The sequence below is a fragment of the Microtus pennsylvanicus genome, chromosome 1, assembly GCF_037038515.1.
Source record: "Microtus pennsylvanicus isolate mMicPen1 chromosome 1, mMicPen1.hap1, whole genome shotgun sequence".
Lineage (NCBI taxonomy): Eukaryota > Metazoa > Chordata > Mammalia > Rodentia > Cricetidae > Microtus > Microtus pennsylvanicus.
In genome coordinates this window covers 150,838,440-150,856,449 of record NC_134579.1, presented here as the reverse complement: position 1 = coordinate 150,856,449, position 18,010 = coordinate 150,838,440, and the positions used below count along the sequence as shown (strand labels likewise).

At 52.7% G+C, this 18,010-nt stretch overlaps 2 protein-coding genes across 5 annotated transcripts; both read right to left on the bottom strand.

Annotated features, from left to right (window-relative positions):
- Nucleotides 1–9,034, bottom strand: Sbk2 (SH3 domain binding kinase family member 2). Of its 4 annotated transcripts, none has more exons than XM_075959115.1 (4): nucleotides 8,950–9,034; nucleotides 7,680–7,934; nucleotides 1,805–2,007; nucleotides 1–1,424 (listed from the first exon to the last, which is right to left on the bottom strand). In XM_075959115.1, the coding sequence occupies exons 2-4, from the start codon at nucleotides 7,930–7,932 to the stop codon at nucleotides 837–839; spliced, it is 1,044 nt and encodes a 347-aa protein (XP_075815230.1). In that variant the 5' UTR covers nucleotides 7,933–7,934; nucleotides 8,950–9,034; the 3' UTR covers nucleotides 1–836. The 4 variants fall into 4 exon arrangements, with proteins under 4 accessions (XP_075815230.1, XP_075815224.1, XP_075815229.1 ...); XM_075959109.1 differs by having other exon boundaries at nucleotides 8,778–9,027; XM_075959114.1 differs by having other exon boundaries at nucleotides 8,813–9,027.
- Nucleotides 9,035–10,109: 1,075 nt separating this feature from the next.
- On the bottom strand, nucleotides 10,110–17,542 carry Sbk3 (SH3 domain binding kinase family member 3). Its single transcript, XM_075959107.1, has 4 exons — nucleotides 16,956–17,542; nucleotides 16,305–16,455; nucleotides 15,645–15,847; nucleotides 10,110–12,423 (listed from the first exon to the last, which is right to left on the bottom strand). Exons 1-4 carry the CDS (start codon nucleotides 16,998–17,000, stop codon nucleotides 11,737–11,739), a joined length of 1,086 nt encoding a protein of 361 aa, XP_075815222.1. The 5' UTR covers nucleotides 17,001–17,542; the 3' UTR covers nucleotides 10,110–11,736.
- Between the last annotated feature and the right edge of the window lie 468 nt (nucleotides 17,543–18,010).

Here is an 18,010-nt window from a genome sequence, read left to right as displayed (position 1 = left end):
AACTGTTGCCAGGGGGACTTTATTTGCAGAGGGCCGCTGAGGCAAGAATACATAAGATATCTCACATGGTAAGCTGGTGGCGGGGCGAGTGTCTCGCCATGCAAGTGGGCGGGAGAAAAAAGCTGGAGTAGATTCGAGTGGCGTAAAGCCCCACGAGGGAAGATGGGACATCAGAGCCGGCAGACAGCGGTGGAGAGTGGGAGGGGTCCCGTAGGAAGCTCTGGTGAACAGATGTGTTCGTTTACTTGGCTGCTTGCTGCAGGCCCGGCACTACTCTGAGGATGTAGGACCGTTCTTCGGGAGCCAAGACCCACCCCACACGGTCAGAAGGGGTACAGCGCGCACCAGGAACACGTAGTAGAGGTGGGGCCTGGGATCGTGAAGTCCGGGACTGGTGGCCCGTCTTACCTGGGGCTTGTGGGGGAGGCTACGTGAGGTGGGCGGGATGGGGCGCAGCCATGCAGGAGAGCTGAGCACGGTGCATGCCTGTTATCCCAGGACTCAGGATTCTGAGGTAAGAGGATCCAGATTCAAGACCAGAGATGGCAAGGAGACTCCCGTAGGTAAAGTGAGGCGCTTGAAGACTGAGAAGATCTCAGTTCCCTTGCTGGGCCTCAAGGTGGAAAGAGAGAACTGACTCCCAAAAGTCCTCCGACCTTCACATAACACGCACGTGTGTGTGCACACGCACGTGTGCAGAGCATAGCGGAGGAACACAGACTACACACAGGACAGGTAGGAGACACCGACAGCTGAGAGGAGGCCACAGCCAGGCAGCACAGGCTAAGCAGGTCTCCGCATGCTCGCTGCTCCCCCTTGGCAGCCTCGAGGCCTCTCTACCCATCTTCCCTCAGTCCCTTCGCCCGTTCCTCAGCCTCGCCCTCCCTCTGCCTCCAGGGTTGGCCTAGGTAACCCTTGATGGAGCTCACAGGGTTCCTCTTCCTGGGGTGAGGGTCTAGCAGGCCCCACAGGAGAGTGTCTGCCACAGGTGACAGGCCATACCAGGGCTGTGGCCTGTCTTGGGGCTGGCCAGAGGCCTGCCAGATGACAAAGTCCTCAAAGAAAGGGTCCGCCTCCACCAGGGGCTGGTCCCAGGGGAAGTAGCCGGTAAGAAGGCAGAAGATCAGGACTCCCAGGGCCCAGGCATCCAGGGCAGGTTGGATGGGTAGCCCCTCGGGAAAGGGTGGTGGCGCACACAGCTCAGGGGCAGTATAGGGTATAGGTGGCCCAGTGAGTCGGAGCAGGGTCCCTCGGGGCCTGGTGTGGCCAAAGTCCGTCAGCTTGATGCGATGGCAGTCTGAGTCACACACCAGCACGTTCTCTGGCTTCAAGTCCCGGTACACCAGGCCGTGGGAATGAATGTGTTCCAGAGCCGAGGCCAGCTGGGCCGCACAGCGCTGGGCTGCTGGTTGGGGAAGACCCACCTGCAGGAGGAAAAGATAACAGAGTTCCACTGCTCCCAGGCTGCTGAGGGAAACTATTGAGGGGGATGAGGAGGAACTAGCATGGGCCCATGAGCCCCTGGAGTGACCTGGAGAGATCTGTGAGGAACTGATGGAGCCACATGGGTCCCTGTGAGCCCATGACGACCGCTAACTCCAGCAGATCAGATTATGAGCTTGTGAGGGTTGGTTAATCTCAACAGGACATAGTCAATGAAGTCTAAAGTGACCCCACAATTCTAGAAGTTGGGGTTAGATGTGTGGCCTTACAGCGAACATGATTCTTGGGGTCCATGCTGTTTGGAGCTTCCCACGAACTCTGGTAGGGCTCACAAAGGCATCTCCAGGGCCAACATACTCACCTTGGGCTGGATGAAGGTGATGAGGTCCCCGTGGAGGACAGGCTCTGTCAAGAAGCTGTAGGAACCGGCTGACTCGATGCCAATGCCATAGGCGGCCACGATGGCCGGATGTGTGCCAAGGGAGAGGCCCACACAGAACTCATACAGGAAGCTACGGAGGGAAGTAGAGGTCTTGGGGAGTTGCTTCAGTGCCAGGGGTGTTCCTGCAGGTGGGGGCAGATGCAACAGGGGTGGATATCAGAGGTAGGTAAGAGTTTAGGGTCACTAGGACCAGCTTCTTGATTCTCTCCCTAGGCTTCCAAACGGAATCTGTTTCTCAAATGCCTCCTTGTTCCCCATTCTTGCCTTCCTACCAACCCACTCTGATAGCCTTCAACATCCATGTCCACCCATGTCTACCAGTTTCAACACATGTCCACTCATGTCTACCCATGTCCATCCATGTCCACTCATGTCTACCCATGTCCATCCATGTCCACACATGTCTACCCATGTCCATCCATGTCCACTCATGTCTACCCATGTCCATCCATGTCCACACATGTCTACCCATGTCCACACATGTCCACTCATGTCTACCCATGTCCATCCATGTCCACTCATGTCTACCCATGTCCATCCATGTCCACTCATGTCTACCCATGTCCATCCATGTCCACTCATGTCTACCCATGTCCATCCATGTCCACACATGTCTACCCATGTCTACCCATATCCATCCATGTCCATCCATGTCCACACATGTCTACCCATGTCCATCCATGTCCACTCATGTCTACCCATGTCCATCCATGTCCACACATGTCTACCCATGTCCATCCATGTCCACACATGTCTACCCATGTCTACCCATATCCATCCATGTCCATCCATGTCCACACATGTCTACCCATGTCTACCCATATCCATCCATGTCCATCCATGTCCACACATGTCTACCCATGTCCATCCATGTCCACTCATGTCTACCCATGTCCATCCATGTCCACACATGTCTACCCATGTCCATCCATGTCCACACATGTCTACCCATGTCTACCCATATCCATCCATGTCCATCCATGTCCACACATGTCTACCCATGTCCATCCATGTCCACTCATGTCTACCCATGTCCATCCATGTCCACACATGTCTACCCATGTCCATCCATGTCCACTCATGTCTACCCATGTCCATCCATGTCCACACATGTCTACCCATGTCCATCCATGTCCACACATGTCTACCCATGTCCATCCATGTCCACACATGTCTACCCATGTCTACCCATATCCATCCATGTCCATCCATGTCCACACATGTCTACCCATGTCTACCCATATCCATCCATGTCCATCCATGTCCACACATGTCTACCCATGTCCATCCATGTCCACTCATGTCTACCCATGTCCATCCATGTCCACACATGTCTACCCATGTCCATCCATGTCCACACATGTCTACCCATGTCTACCCATATCCATCCATGTCCATCCATGTCCACACATGTCTACCCATGTCCATCCATGTCCACTCATGTCTACCCATGTCCATCCATGTCCACACATGTCTACCCATGTCCATCCATGTCCACTCATGTCTACCCATGTCCATCCATGTCCACTCATGTCTACCCATGCCCACTGATGTCCACTCATGTCCACTCATGTCTACCCATGTCCTCCCATGTCCATCCATGTCCACCAATGTTCACCCATGCCCACTGATGTCCACCGATGTCCGCCCATGTCTACCCATGCCCACCGATGTCTACTCATGTCCATCCACGTCCACTCATGTCTACCCATGTCCATCCATGTCCACCCATGTCTACCCATGCCCACTGATGTCCACCAATGTCCGCCCATGTCCATCCATGTCCACTCATGTCTACCCACGCCCACCGATGTCCATTCATGTCCACACATGTCCACCCATGTCTACACATGTCTACCCATGTCCACCCATGTCTACCCATGCCCACTGATGTCCACCAATGTCCGCCCATGTCCATCCATGTCCACTCATGTCTACCCACGCCCACCGATGTCCATTCATGTCCACCCATATCCACACATGTCCACCCATGTCTACCCATGCCCACTGATGTCCACTCTGCATTTCCACTCTCAGGGGGAATAGAAACTGAAAGTGGAACCTCCATTGACTGACTTCCCATGATAATAATCCCATGTAGGAGGATTTTTTTATTAATTAAATTTTATTCATGTATTTTGCACCTCGATGGGAGTTTTCCCTCCCTCCTCTCCTCCCGTTCCCTCCCCTGGCTTCCCCTTTGCAGCCCCACATCCCTCTCCCCCTTTGTTTCTGCTCAGAAAGGGGCAGGCCTCCCATGGGTATCAACAAACCATGGCGTATCAAGCTGAGGTGGGACTAAGCTCCTCTTTGTATTAAGGCTGGATGAGACACTCAGTGTGAGGAACAGGTTCCCAAAAGCCAACTCAAGCATAAGGGACAGGTACTGACCCCACAGCTCGGAGTCTCAGAATCAGATCAACCTACACAACGATCACACATATGTACAGGACCCAGGTCAGTCCTATGCAGACTGTGGGGGTCCCAGGTATCCCAGCCCGGCTTCTGGCTCCCTGTGTAGCTGAGGATGACGCTGAACTCCTGCTCATCCTGTCTCACAGTTGGGATGTAGGTATGGACCACCGTGGCTGGTGCAAAGACATGCTTGGGGCAACCGGGGGAAATGGACAGAGTACAGGATAACGGGTCCAGGTAAGGAGTCACGATCCTAGTCTATGGAGAAACACCTTCCTAGATTCTTCCTTCAAGGCAGGAATGGCTAGTGTCGAGCTTTTAACCACCGGCTACTAGTTCTTGAGCAAACTTATCTACCATGTGGGCAGGCTGCCAACTTTCTCTTTTTTTATTGCTGAGGATTGAACCTAGGACCTCAGGCATGCTAGGCACGTGTTCTACCGCTGAGCTATGCCCCTTCCATCCCTGTCCTCACTGGGGGATTCTAGGCAAAGGCTCTAAGGAACAACAGTGCCTTTCCCGCTCTTTGGTAGATTCTACTTATCGCTGAACCGTGCCCCTGGCCTCTCGCTGGTACATTCTAGGCAAGTGCCTGAATCCCGAGCTATGTCCTCAGACTTCTTTTTACTTTTTGCTTTTATATGAGTTTTCAAAGTGATAGACCTGGCTGCCTCTTTAAATAAACATCCACCATTCAAACTCTGCACACTCCAGCCTGACGGGACAGTATCTCCTCCAGGTATCTTGACTTCCCACCAGCCACTGTTTTTGTGTGGTTATTTTTTGGCAATATTGGGGATTGAACAAGAGCCAGGGGCACACAAGGTGAGTAGAGAACGCTATGCCTGAGCTACAGCCCCAGGTCTCGCCCAGTGTGTTGACGGTCTCTGCTCACTTCCCACCGTGAGCATCCCCGTCCTGCCTATGGCTTCACACCCACAGCGCCCTTCCTAATGCTGCGACCCTTTAACACAGTTCCTCATTTTGTGGTGACCCCCAACCATCAAATTACTTTTGTTGTTACTTCATAACTGTAATTTGGCTATCCAAATTACATGAATCATAATGTAAATACCTGTGTTTTCTGATGGGTCTTAGGCTACCCCTGTGAAAGGTCGTTTGACCCTTGAAGGGTCGCGACCCGCAGGCTGAGAACCACTGATCTAGCATGAGGCGGGGCGTGCAGGGGCATAACTGATCCGTCCAGTGAAACTAAGCAGTTGAAGGCTCGTCGGCAGGCTCTCAGTTGCTCTGCTGTTGTTCAAGCTGCCATGCTCTGAGCAGACCCAGGTGGCTCTCATTCCTTCTGCCCCTCTCTCTGTTACGGGCCAAATTCCCTCAAATTCAAACAGTGGAAGACAAAAATCTTAGGACCCACCCCCCAAATGTGGCTTCCCTTCCTTCCTTCTTTTCTCTCTTTCTTTTTTGTTTTTTTGAGACAAGATCTCTGGGTAATTTCACCTGCCCTGGGACTCCATTGACCACATTGGTCTCAATTTGATGGGTGATCTTGGATGTTTATTTGTGTATTTTATGCGTGTGTGTGAGCGTATGCGGCATATGTGGGGTGCTACAGAAAAGGGTGTTAGAGCCCCTGAAACTGGAGTCACGGGTGGTTGTGAGCTGCCTGATACTGGGAACTGAACTAAATTCTGCTGGAAGGATAAGGCGCTGGGATTAAAGGTGTGTGTCACCCCCGACACCCCCTTAGCTGCAGAACCATCTCAGAGCCATCTCTCCACCCCCTCTTCTTTGTTTTCAGTTTCACTTTATATGCGTGGAGCGTTTGTCTACATGTATGTATGTGCACCGTATGTATGCCTGGTGACCACAGATGTCAGAAGAAGGCATTGGGTCCTACGAATTGGATTTACATGGTGGTGAGCCACCTTGTTGGTGCCAGGAATAGAACTTGGGTCCTTTGCAAAAGCAACAAATGCTTTTTAACTCTAGAGCCATGTCTCCAGCCCCTAGACTCTATGAGAGGGAGAGGGAGAGAGGGAGAGAGGCTATCTATGAACATGCACGTGGTACGGTGAGCATGCAGGGACCACGGAACAACTTTGCACAGACAATTTTGTCCTTCACCCTGAGATTCTGCTCAGGTGGTATGACTTACAAGGCTTTACCCACTGAGCCATCTCGGTGGCCTGTAGGTAAGGCCACTGAGCACTTTTTCTCTGCTTCCTGAGTGCTGCGATTACTGGTGTTTGCCCAGCAGGATGGTGAAACGTGATGGTGTGTTTTGGTTTTTGTCCAGAACTGGGTATTGAACCTACGGCCTCGCATGTACCAGGCAAGCACTGTAGCTGAGCTACATCTTCAGCCTTGCCCAACCCTCTTTCTCTCTCCTTTCTGAGGCAGGGTCTCAGGGCTCGCAGATGGCTATCTTCATAGCATAACTAAAAAAAACTTAATAAAAATTTAAAAAGAAACAGAAGGGAAAGACAGATGTCACAGTAGATAGTTTCAAATACTCCCAGTGGCTGGGTGGTGGTGGCACAGACCTTTAATTCCAGCACTCGGGAGACAGAGGCAGGTGAATCCCTGTGAGTTCAAGGTGAGCCTGGTCTACAAGAGCTAGTTCCAGGACAGCCAGGGCTGTTACAAAGGGAAACCCTGTCTTGGGGGAAAAAAAGGCACTCCCAGGAAGTGAAGATAAGTGTACATTACTGTATGCTAGAAAATAATTTTTTGTTTGTTTGTTTAGGAATGAATAGTTTTTTTTCTTTTCCCCTTTCTTTTTAGTTTTACACTGTTTGATTGTGTGTTTGTTGGGAGGAGGTTTGTGGAGGTCAGAGAACACCTTGGGGCACTCAGCTCTCTCCCTCCACCATGTAGGACCTGGGGAATTGAACTCAGGTCCTTGGACTTCGTGGCAAGTGCCTTTAGCTGCTGAGCCATCCTGCCTGACTTTCTCATTTTGTAACAGACTCTTATGTAGCCCAGGCTGGCCAGGAACTCCATACCTATCACCGGATGACTTCAAACTCCTGATCAGGGATACAGGAATTACAGGAATCAGTCTTCACGCCTGGCTTTGTTTGACATGGTCATCTTGCTATATAGCCATGGCTAACCTGGAACTCACTACGTACATCTTAGGCCAGCTTTAGATTCACAGCAACCTTCCCGCCTCAGCCTGAGTGGTGGAGTGATGTGATTATGAAGGTTTACACCCTAAAGCCAGGCTTCTCTGCAAAGCAGAGAGCTGAGGCCCAGAGGAGTTAAAGGGACCCTTAAAACACACAGCTTAGAAATAAAGCGGGGAAGGAAGATTTGGTTGACGTTGTTATGACTCCCCAGTCCCGGCTAAGCTTGTCTGAAGTCTCTACTCTCAAATGTACCCTGTGGCGCGCCTGTGCCGGGGACCCAGTACCTTTCTGACGGTGAGTAACCAGCAGGACGCGGCCGAAGCGGCCCTGGCCCAAGGGCCGCACTTCCTCGTACAGTTCCTCCACCTCAGTGTGGACCAGCGTCTGGGCACTCAGAGCCATCATGTCCTCCAAGGCCAGAGCAGTTTCCTGGCCTTGCTGCAGCTCCTCTACCGTGAGCCCCCCCAGGCCTTCGTCACCGCCATCCTCCACAGCTGCCACTTCCCTCTGCCCGTCTTCTGACTGTTTGCCCGGCATTTCTGCAAGACAGACAAAGAAGGGATCCAGGACTCTGAGGTCACTAGCCTATGCCCAGTGGAGGGAGAGCAAGGAAACCAGACTTCTGGGTCTGAGGGAGGAGGATAGGGTCTGGAATCCTAGGTCTGAGGGAGTCAGGACCCATGGGTCCGAGTGAAGAGGGTTGGGGTCTGAAGAAGTCTGGACCTGGACTGAGGCCTGATTGCCAGTTCTCACTGTGACTCAGTTCCATCCTGTGAGACCCCGAGGAGTGGAAAACGGTCACTGGTGTAAGGTGAGGTCAATCGAGAGGTCAGGTGCCCCCCCCATTCCCACTGCCACCTGGTGGCCCGAGGGTGAAAGATGAACCAAGCCATTGAGACATCCCCCCCTCCCCATCTTGTTTCCAAAGCAAACAGACTTGGGCCCAGAGTGGATGAGAAGCTCCCTCCACAAGCAAACAGGTGCTCTCTGCCTCCAGGGAAGGGTGGGGCCCTACACTGCTTGAGACACCAGGGTCCTGCCGGGAGTTGTCACTTGGACCTGTCCCCAGTTCTTCAACCCTCAATCATCTTGTGGTCCAAGTCTCACAGCCCAGCAGCCCTCCCCGAGACCTGGGGTTCTAGACCCCAGATTCCCTCCTAGAAATATAGACCCCAGCCTTCCTCCTTCACATCCAAGGTTCAGACCCCAGCCTTCTTCCTCAGACTCAGGAGTTCAGACCCCATCCATCTACCCTCAGATCCAGGGTCCCTGACCCCAGCTCTCCTCCCTCAGACCCAGGAGTCCAGTCCTAAGTCCTCCTCCCTGAGACCTAAGGGTCCAAACCATATCTTATTACTGTCCCAGGAACTTCTATAACTCACACGACTTGGGTGTTTGGACCCCAACACTCAAGTACCCGATTGCTTCAAGGTGTTTCTTGTCCTGTTGAGGGTCCAAGACTCTTTCCACCCGTTTTCCTGTTCAACTGCAGCCTGCCTCAAACCGGTTAACCTTGCCCTGCTTCTGACCTGAGCTGAGCGTTGCAGACCTCACCTCTTTCAAGGCTTGTCTGACCCCTTTCTGCCTACTGCGGTTGGTGCCCTGCACTTCAGGGCTCCTGACAGTATCGGTTTGCCCAGGAACAAACAAGTTCCGCCCCCACCTTGGGGGGTCGTAAAGCCCCACCCTCTGCCCCGCCCCTTCTGCCCCCCTCTAGGGGCAGAGCGACACCGTGTGTTGAATCTTAGTACTGGCTGTAGTTGGACAACCGCCCCAGATGGGGGGTAGGGGGGCTGAGCTTTCCTTCCTAGGACTCAGGAGTCCAGGCCGCTCTCCCCTCTCAGACCCAGAAATCCAGACTTCAGCCTCCTTCCTCACGTTCAGGGTCCACCCTCTAGCCTTTCTTCCTCCGTGGAGGAGTCTGGAATGCAGCCCTCCTACCGGACACCGGGGTCTAGGTCCCATCTTTTCTCTCTCGTATCCAAGCTCTTAGCCCTCCTCCCTCAGATCCAAGGGTCCGGCAGCCTTCCTCTCAAGTCCGGAACTCTAGACCCCAACACTCTTCCCTCAGATTCGAGGTTCAGACCCCACCTCTTCTTCCTCAGACTCAGGAGAGTCCCCACCCCATCTATTTACCCTCAGATTCAAGATCCCAGACCCCAGGCATCTTCCCTCAGGCCCAGAACCCCAGCACCTAAACTGCCTTTCTCAAACCCAGGGATCCAGCCCCCCTCCCACCATCCAGGAGACTAGGTGCTAGACCTCTTCTCTCTGACCCAGGGATCCGAATCCTAGCCCTCTTCCTTCATATCTAGGGGTGCAGACCATAGCCTCCTCCCTCACACAGCCCCATCTTTCCTTTAACCTGGCCACATCTGGTCTGCTCCCCAGCTCCTGCCTCTGCTGCCCCACTGATAGACACAAATCTTCCCAGAGGTGTGTCCAGAAGCCCAGACACTAGGGTTCTGTTTGGGGATAAAATGAGACAGGATTCTAAAATGATGTCATGAGAAATGACCTCAGACGAGGGGCCAGAAACAGGTGGTGGAGCAACTGGGGATCAAGGGTGACTTTCCCCCTTTCTCCGGGACAGCTGCGCTGTCTGCTGGGTTTAAGGCACCGAGGATGACGTGGATTCCTTTCGTAGTCCAAAGGCACTTTTTATTGTGTAAATGTTCTCAGTTTTACAAAAACAGTTGCAAAGGTCACACAGTTGCAAAGGTCCCTTGAACCCCTGACCCAGCTTCCCCCGAGATCAGCATCTCACCCAACATTTGTGCTAAGTTAGTTATGCTTCCAACAACAGCCATCCTGTCTACCCTCATTGCCTTCAAGGTCCCTTTCCTGTTCCTAGGTCCAGGCTGGGGGGCACCGTAGTGCATTTAGTGAACTCACTGTTAAATCTAGAAAGTGTACCTCTCTGGCCTGAGGATGTAGATCTGTTTGCAGTGTTTGTGTGACCTGCACAAAGCTTTGGAATTCTGCTCAAACCTCCAGTGCTGTATAAATCGTCCTGGTGGCACGGGCCCGTAATTTCATCAGTTGGGAGGTGGAGGTAGGAGGATCAGAAGTTCAAGGTCACCCTCTGCTAGTGAGTGGACATCCTGGCATACAGGAGAACCTGATGTTTTAAGTATAAATTTCTGGGATGTTTGTAGGTCCTGCCCCTCTGCCAGGTGCTGGGGACTTGAGGCACACTGAGCTGGGGTCTGTGTGCTGTCTGAGAGAGAGGAAGAGCCATGGAACCAGTCCTGGCTCTTATGATTGGTGGGTCCCTGAACAAAGATGGAGCTGGGATGGTCGGAGCCAGATTACTTGGGGCTTTGTGGAAACAGAAACTGGAAGTGTCTAGAAGTGAGATAAAAGCAAGCACAGCCCAGAAATTTGTGCTGGTGGGTGGAGGTGGGGGAGAATAGACAAGAGGGCTGGGGTTTGGGACCTGTTTCGGTAGGCCAAGATGGAAGTAAAATGTGCCAGGTGGAACATGTAAGGTGACTGAGTGATGCTGGCAGTGATGTGTGTGTGTAGCTAACTTCAGGATACATAAACGGTTCCCACAACGCTACCAACACAGAGCCCAGGAAATGCTAGACCAACATAATATCGGATCCTATATATTCAGATATTGTGCCCCTGTTGGTGGGAGCCACCCATGGTCTCAAAGAAGAGTGGTCCCATCAGAATTCATGAAAAGCATTCAGTGTTTCGAGGTACAGAATTATAATTGCAGGAGAAACAGAGACTTTCATCAGAAAGATGCTCAGGGCCAGGGGAAGAGCCTCATTTGATAGAGGGCCTGCCTGGCCTGCAGGAAGCCCCGGAGTTCCATCTCTGCCCAGCACCTCAAAAACAGCACGGAGATGCATGCCTGTAATCCCAGCACTGGGGAGATGGAAGCCAGAGAGTCAGAGTTCAAGGTCAGCTACATAGTGGTTTGGGGCCAGCGTGGGACACACAAGACTGTCTCAGAAGAAAAATCGGAATGAGAAGGGGAGGAGGAGAAGGAAGGATGATGAGGAGAGAAGAAGAGAGGAGGAGGAGAAGGGGAGGAAAGAGAGAGCGCAAGACAGAAAAGAAGATGAAAACAAAGATGGAGAGGGGAGGAGAGGAAGAGGGGAGGAGGGGAGGAGACCACAGCAACAGTGGCACACACTCTGGACTCCCGAGTCCTCAGTTGTGTGTGTGTGTGTGTGCATTGCAGGGAACAGGGATTACACATCCAAGTCCAGCCTCCACAAGGGAAAAGTGAAGTGTGTTCCTCCCTGTCTTTCCCAGGTGGCCCTACGCTGGGTTAGGAGACTAGCCAAGGTTCTGTTCTGACCTCCTCTCTCCGTCACCTGGTCAGGAACCTCTGCTGTCCGTCCCTGTCCTCCCACCATCTTTAATTTCATCTTCCTCCTCCTCTGTCCACTCTTCCAAACTCGATCCCCCCTCATCTTCTTCCCCATCCTCATAGGACACGCCCCCCAAGCTTCCAGCTCCCTCTCCGCTCCCTCGCAACCCCCAGTCATCCCCTAAGACATTCAGGACTGCCAGTGGAGGGCTCCTAGTCTCAGGATCCAGGTCTAGAAGTCCCTGGAGCAAGGTCAGAGCCGGGGGTGCAAACTGGTCCCAGGGTGCCGGTGGCCGAGGGGGCTGGGGCTTGGTGGTCATCCAGCCAGCAAAGGCCTCGAACTCAGGATCGGGGGCCAATGCTACATCCCAAGGGAAACAGGCTGTGGCAGCACAGAAGAGAAGCACGCCCAGGGCCCAGGAGTCCACAGCCGGTCGCAAAGGCAGGGTGTTCGGAGGCAGCAGGAGGCAGAGTTCAGGTGGTGCAGTGGGCAAAGGCACTGGTGGGGCAGGAGTTGGGCTGCCCTCAGGTCGGGTCAAACCCAAGTCACCTAGGGCTACTCTGTTGCAGTCAGGATCGAAGACTAGCACATTGTCTGGCTTGACGTCTGCGTGCACTAGCCCCCGGCCATGGAGGAAGTCCAGGGCTCCAGCCAGCTGGGCCAGGACCCTCTTCACCATCCGCTCTGGGAGGCCCTGAGGTTGGGGAGAAAGGAAAAAGGACTTGCTGTTCATTTCATCATCCTGGACATGATTTCTGAAGGCTCTGACTCTTGAGGTTTAAGAGTCCAGGACCCAGGGTCCCCAGAGCCATCCAATATCTCCACAAACACGCCAAGTTCGGCAGACCAGCCACCATTGATGGCTCCTTCCACTCACCCCAACAGAGCCCCACTTCTCATCAGAACTTATTTCTCCCTGTCTCTCTCTGTGCCTCTCTATGTCTCTCTGTCTCTGTCTCTTTCTCTGACACAGGGTTTTGGGTAGACCAGACCGGCCTCAAATTCACCTCGTAGCTGAGGGTCACCTGCCTCCACCTGCCCTGTGCTGGAATCACTGGAATGTACCAATGTCCCTGGTTTACACCGCGCTGGGAATCAAACCTGTGCTGGGATCACTGGAATGTACCAATGTCCCTGGTTTACACTGCGCTGGGAATCAAACCTGTGCTGGGATCACTGGAATGTACCAATGTCCCTGGTTTACACCGCGCTGGGAATCAAACCTGTGCTGGAATCACTGGAATGTACCAATGTCCCTGGTTTACACTGCGCTGGGAATCAAACCCTGGGCTGGAATCACTGGAATGTACCAATGTCCCTGGTCTACACTGCGCTGTGCTGGGATCACTGGAATGTACCAATGTCCCTGGTTTACACCGCGCTGGGAATCAAACCTGTGCTGGAATCACTGGAATGTACCAATGTCCCTGGTTTACACTGCGCTGGGAATCAAACCCTGGGCTGGAATCACTGGAATGTACCAATGTCCCTGGTCTACACTGCGCTGTGCTGGGATCACTGGAATGTACCAATGTCCCTGGTTTACACCGCGCTGGGAATCAAACCTGTGCTGGAATCACTGGAATGTACCAATGTCCCTGGTTTACACCGCGCTGGGAATCAAACCTGTGCTGGAATCACTGGAATGTACCAATGTCCCTGGTCTACACCGCGCTGGGAATCAAACCTGTGCTGGGATCACTGGAATGTACCAATGTCCCTGGTCTACACTGCGCTGTGCTGGGATCACTGGAATGTACCAATGTCCCTGGTTTACACCGCGCTGGGAATCAAACCTGTGCTGGGATCACTGGAATGTACCAATGTCCCTGGTCTACACCGCGCTGGGAATCGAACCCTGGGCTTTATGCATGCCAGATGAGTTCTCTCCCACTGAACTACAGCCCCAGAAGATCTCTCAAAGTTCCTCCTGATTCTAAAACTCTCAGACTCTCTCTCTCCTTCCCTCCTTTCTGTAGTGTGTGTGTGTGTGTGTGTGTGTGTGTGTGAGGGGTCTCACTATGTAGACCACGCTGGCCTTGAACTCATAGAGATCCACCTGCCTCTGCTTCCCACGTGTAGTAAAGGTCTCAGTGAGAACCCAAACCCCTTAGTTAAGCCTGGTCTTAGTCCTATATTGACGCAGAACTCATCTCTAACTCAGACTGTCCTAATAAAGTCTATCTTACTGGCCAGCCACACCTCCGCCCAACAGTGTTAAATCACGACTCTACCTCACACCCACTCCGCATTCAGGCAGCAACCCGATTATTCTGTTATCGTATCCAGCACTCACCCTCTTTATCTTCCTTCCATTCACTTTATCAACACACTCACCCACTATCCACCCACACACCTATCCATACATCCGGTTAGTCATGCAATCATCCATACACCTGGGCATCCATACAACTAGCCAACCATACAACCAGCCAACCATGCAGACATCCATACAACCAGCCAACCATACAACCAGCCAAACATGCAGACATCCATACAACTAGCCAACCATACAACTAGCCAACCATGCAGACATCCATACAACAAGCCAACCATGCAGACATCCATACAACCAGCCAACCATACAACCAGCCAACCATGCAGACATCCATACAACCAGCCAACCATACAGACATCCGTACAACTAGCCAACCATACAACTAGCCAACCATGCAGACATCCATACAACCAGCCAACCATACAGACATCCGTACAACTAGCCAACCATACAACTAGCCAACCATGTAGCCATCCATACAACTAGTCAACCATGCAGACATTCATACAACTAATCAAGCATGAAGACATCCATACAACAAACCAACCATGCAGACATCCATACAACCAGCCAACCTTGCAGCTATCCATATAACTAGCCAATCACGCAGCCATCTATACATCTATCCGTCCATCCATGCACCTTACTAACCATGCAGTTATGCGTGTATACAACTATCCACGTAGCCATCCATGCAGTTGTCTATTTATTTATCCATGCACCCACACAGCTGTTTATCCATCCACGAATCCACCCATCTACACATCAAACTAGCCATCCAGCTGTCCATCCATCCATGAATCCACGCATCTACACATCAAACTAGCCATCCAGCTGTCCATCCATCCATGAATCCACCCACCTACACATCAAACTAGCCATCCAGCTGTCCATCCATCCACGAATCCACCCATCTACACATCAAACTAGCCATCCAGCTGTCCATCCATCCATGAATCCACCCATCTACACATCAAACTAGCCATCCAGCTGTCCATCCATGCATGCACGCACTCACCATCCACTCATCGATTCATGAATGCATGCATGCATCCACCCAACTCCCCACTTATCTTCCCTCCCTTCTCCCTCTCATCCTTCCCTTACCCCTAATTCTATCTCAAACCCAAAATGCCACCCCTTTAATATCGCCACGTACCCTATCTCCAACACAAGGGGGACTAGACTCTCCTGGATTCAGTCCTGACCTAGAATCCTTTCTAGAGGAAACCCCATTTGAGACCGACCCAAGCTGATCTGCAGACACAGCCTGTGCCCATCTGCCCTTGTCACATTATTGTCCCGAATTTCCTCCTCTACAACCATGGCCACCTAAGACCAACCATAAACCCTTCCATCCCACCCATCCATTTCCACCTCCCAATCCCCATGCCAGCTGGAGCCTCAAATCTGTCTCCTCTCCACCCCCAAGTAGCTGCAATCCATCCTAACACCGACCCAGCCAACTCTTCCAAGCTTGTGTTTGGTGATCATAGGATCAGTGTTGGGATCAGGTAGGCAGCTGTGTTAGGACTTAGAAATGGGGGGGTCATTTGGGGGTCTCAGGGTGATCTCAATGGGGTACTGATTTGGGGTTAGGGACTGAGAGGGACCTGAGCAGTCCTATCCAGTCTTGCCTTTTCCTGGAGCATTCCGCTGAGGTCCCCACAGGGTGCATACTCCTGGGCAAAGGCAAAATGTCGGGGTGTCTGCAAGGGCCATCCCAGGGTCTGCAGCAGGCCTGGGTGTGAAGAGACGCAGCGGCCCACACAGAATTCTCTCAGGAACGTTGTTCTCAGGACTGAGTCCCGCCGGAGGAGTTTAAGGGCCACGGTTTGACCTATCAGAAAGATGGGCTCAGATGAGAACCCGTGACACCCTGGTCATGCTGTGGGGCCTTCGGCAAACCACTTAACCTCTTGGAGCCTGAGAAGTCGCATGTGAAAATCAAGTGTCTCCACCTGTGATGTGTGGGTCAGAACTAGACCTTCCCTTGTGTCCCTCCTGCTCTGCCTTGGACTGCTGTGTTGCCTTGTATAACTGCCTTACCCTCTCTGGTCCTCCATTCCCTATAACATAAAGGGACATGGTGTTGGCATGAATTTCAGTTCAGTTTGCTTGCCTGCCTTGCTGTGTGATGTGTGACCTGGGGTCAGCCACTTGCTGTCTCTGGGTGGCCTATGTCTCTCAGAAGATTGTAGAGCTCTGCACTTTCCGAGTTCCCACCAGGTCTGGCTTATCTCAGAGATGGCTCATGATGGGAGAATGTGAAGTCCACCCCTGGTGACTGAACTCACCCCCTTGGCGAGGCTGGGCTAGGAGCACTCGGCCGTAGGAACCGGAACCCAGCTTTCGGATGAGACGGTACTGGACACGCAGGCTTCTCACGGATGCCACCTTGCTGGCTGTCAGCTCTATGAGTCGCTGGAGGGTCATAGCTGTGTCCTCCTGCAGGGAGAAGGAATGGGATGGTTGAGGGGCACATCTGGGGTCTCTCTGAACAACGGGAAAGATCAGAGGCCAAGCCCAGAACCAAGCTGCGGATGCAGGGACAGGGGTCACTGTCCCTAGGGAGAAGGATGAGTCACAGTGAGTCACCCAGCCTGGGGACACCTGTTTTTGTGTCCTAGCAAAGTTAGGGGTCTTGGTCTCAGAGGCTTTGTCTGCCCCCGCCTGAGGGAGGCAGCCAGAACCCCAACCCCAACCATGGATCCGTGCTGAGCCCAAGGGACCCTTCATCCTCTCTCCCTTGCGTTCTGATCTTTGTGTTCTGATCCCAGAGAGTGATCAATTGGGTCTACGCTGCTGTCCCTCCCTGAACCTGGGCTTCCAGCTCTTTCTTCTCTCTCTTCTCTTGTCTGTGTTCTCTCTGTCTCTCTGTCTATCCTTTGTCTCTCCTTCTGTTTCTTCCTGCTCTGTCTCTCTGTCTCCCTTCTGTCCCCTCTCACCTCTGCATCCCCATCCTCAGGGGTCTCGAGGGCCCTGAGCTCCATCTCAGGTTGCCTGGTGTCAGCTGACCCTGGTAGGCACCTCTTATCTAGACTCCCCAAAGAGGAAGCAGCCCGAGGGACCCTCTGCACCCCACAGGTCCTTCCCCAGCCGAGTGTGGGGAAGCTGTGGGAGGACTGCCTTGGTGTCACTGTCTGAAACAATCTTCTGGCGCCTGAGAATTCCCAGACTCCCTTTTCTTCTTCCTGTCACCTACTAGGGAGTGTCGCCTTCTGCTGTCTTATTTCTTTTGAATCTTCTCACCCTTCTATCCCCTCTCTACAACCTATGGCAGTCTTTCTTTCCTTTTGAATCTCTCTCCTCCTCCTCCTCTTCCTCCTCCTCTCTCTTCTCCCTCTTTTGTGTCTTTGTTCCTCCTTTTCTCTCCCTCTCCCCCTCTTGTGTCTTTGTTCTCTCTCTCTCTCTCTCTCTCTCTCTCTCTCTCTCTCTCTCTCTCTCCCTCTTGTGTCTTTGTTCCTCCTCGGATCTCTCTCAATCTTTTTTTCACCCTCCGAGCGTATCTGATTCTATTTTTTTCGCCTGTCTCTTTTCCCACCACCCTCTTCCTCCCTCCCCCTGTTTCTTCCCAGGGTGCTCTCCCTCTCTCTACCCTGCCTCTGTTTGTTGGGACCTCTGACTTCCCTATACACTCTTCCCCCACTTGTCAACTGAGTCTACCCATGGGACGTTCCCACTCTCTCTCCTCTGCCTCCCTTGGACTGTCTCTGGGTCTCTCTTTGTTCTGTCTCTCTGAGCCTTTTGTCCTTCCCTTTCTCTGGGCTGAGGTGTGTGTGTGTGACAGCTCAGAGACAGAGACATCCTGTCCCCCCTACACGCCTCCCTCACCCCCCTGACTCTCTGTCCCCTCCCTCCCTCTTCCAAACTTAGACCAGCTTGGACTCTGGGCGCTGGTCCCAGGACAGAGGGGACGAAACATATTGTGAACCCCCAAGAGCCAGGCTGAGAGCAGAAGAAAAAGGAAGGTAGACTCATTCAAAGCTAGCAGGGGTAACTA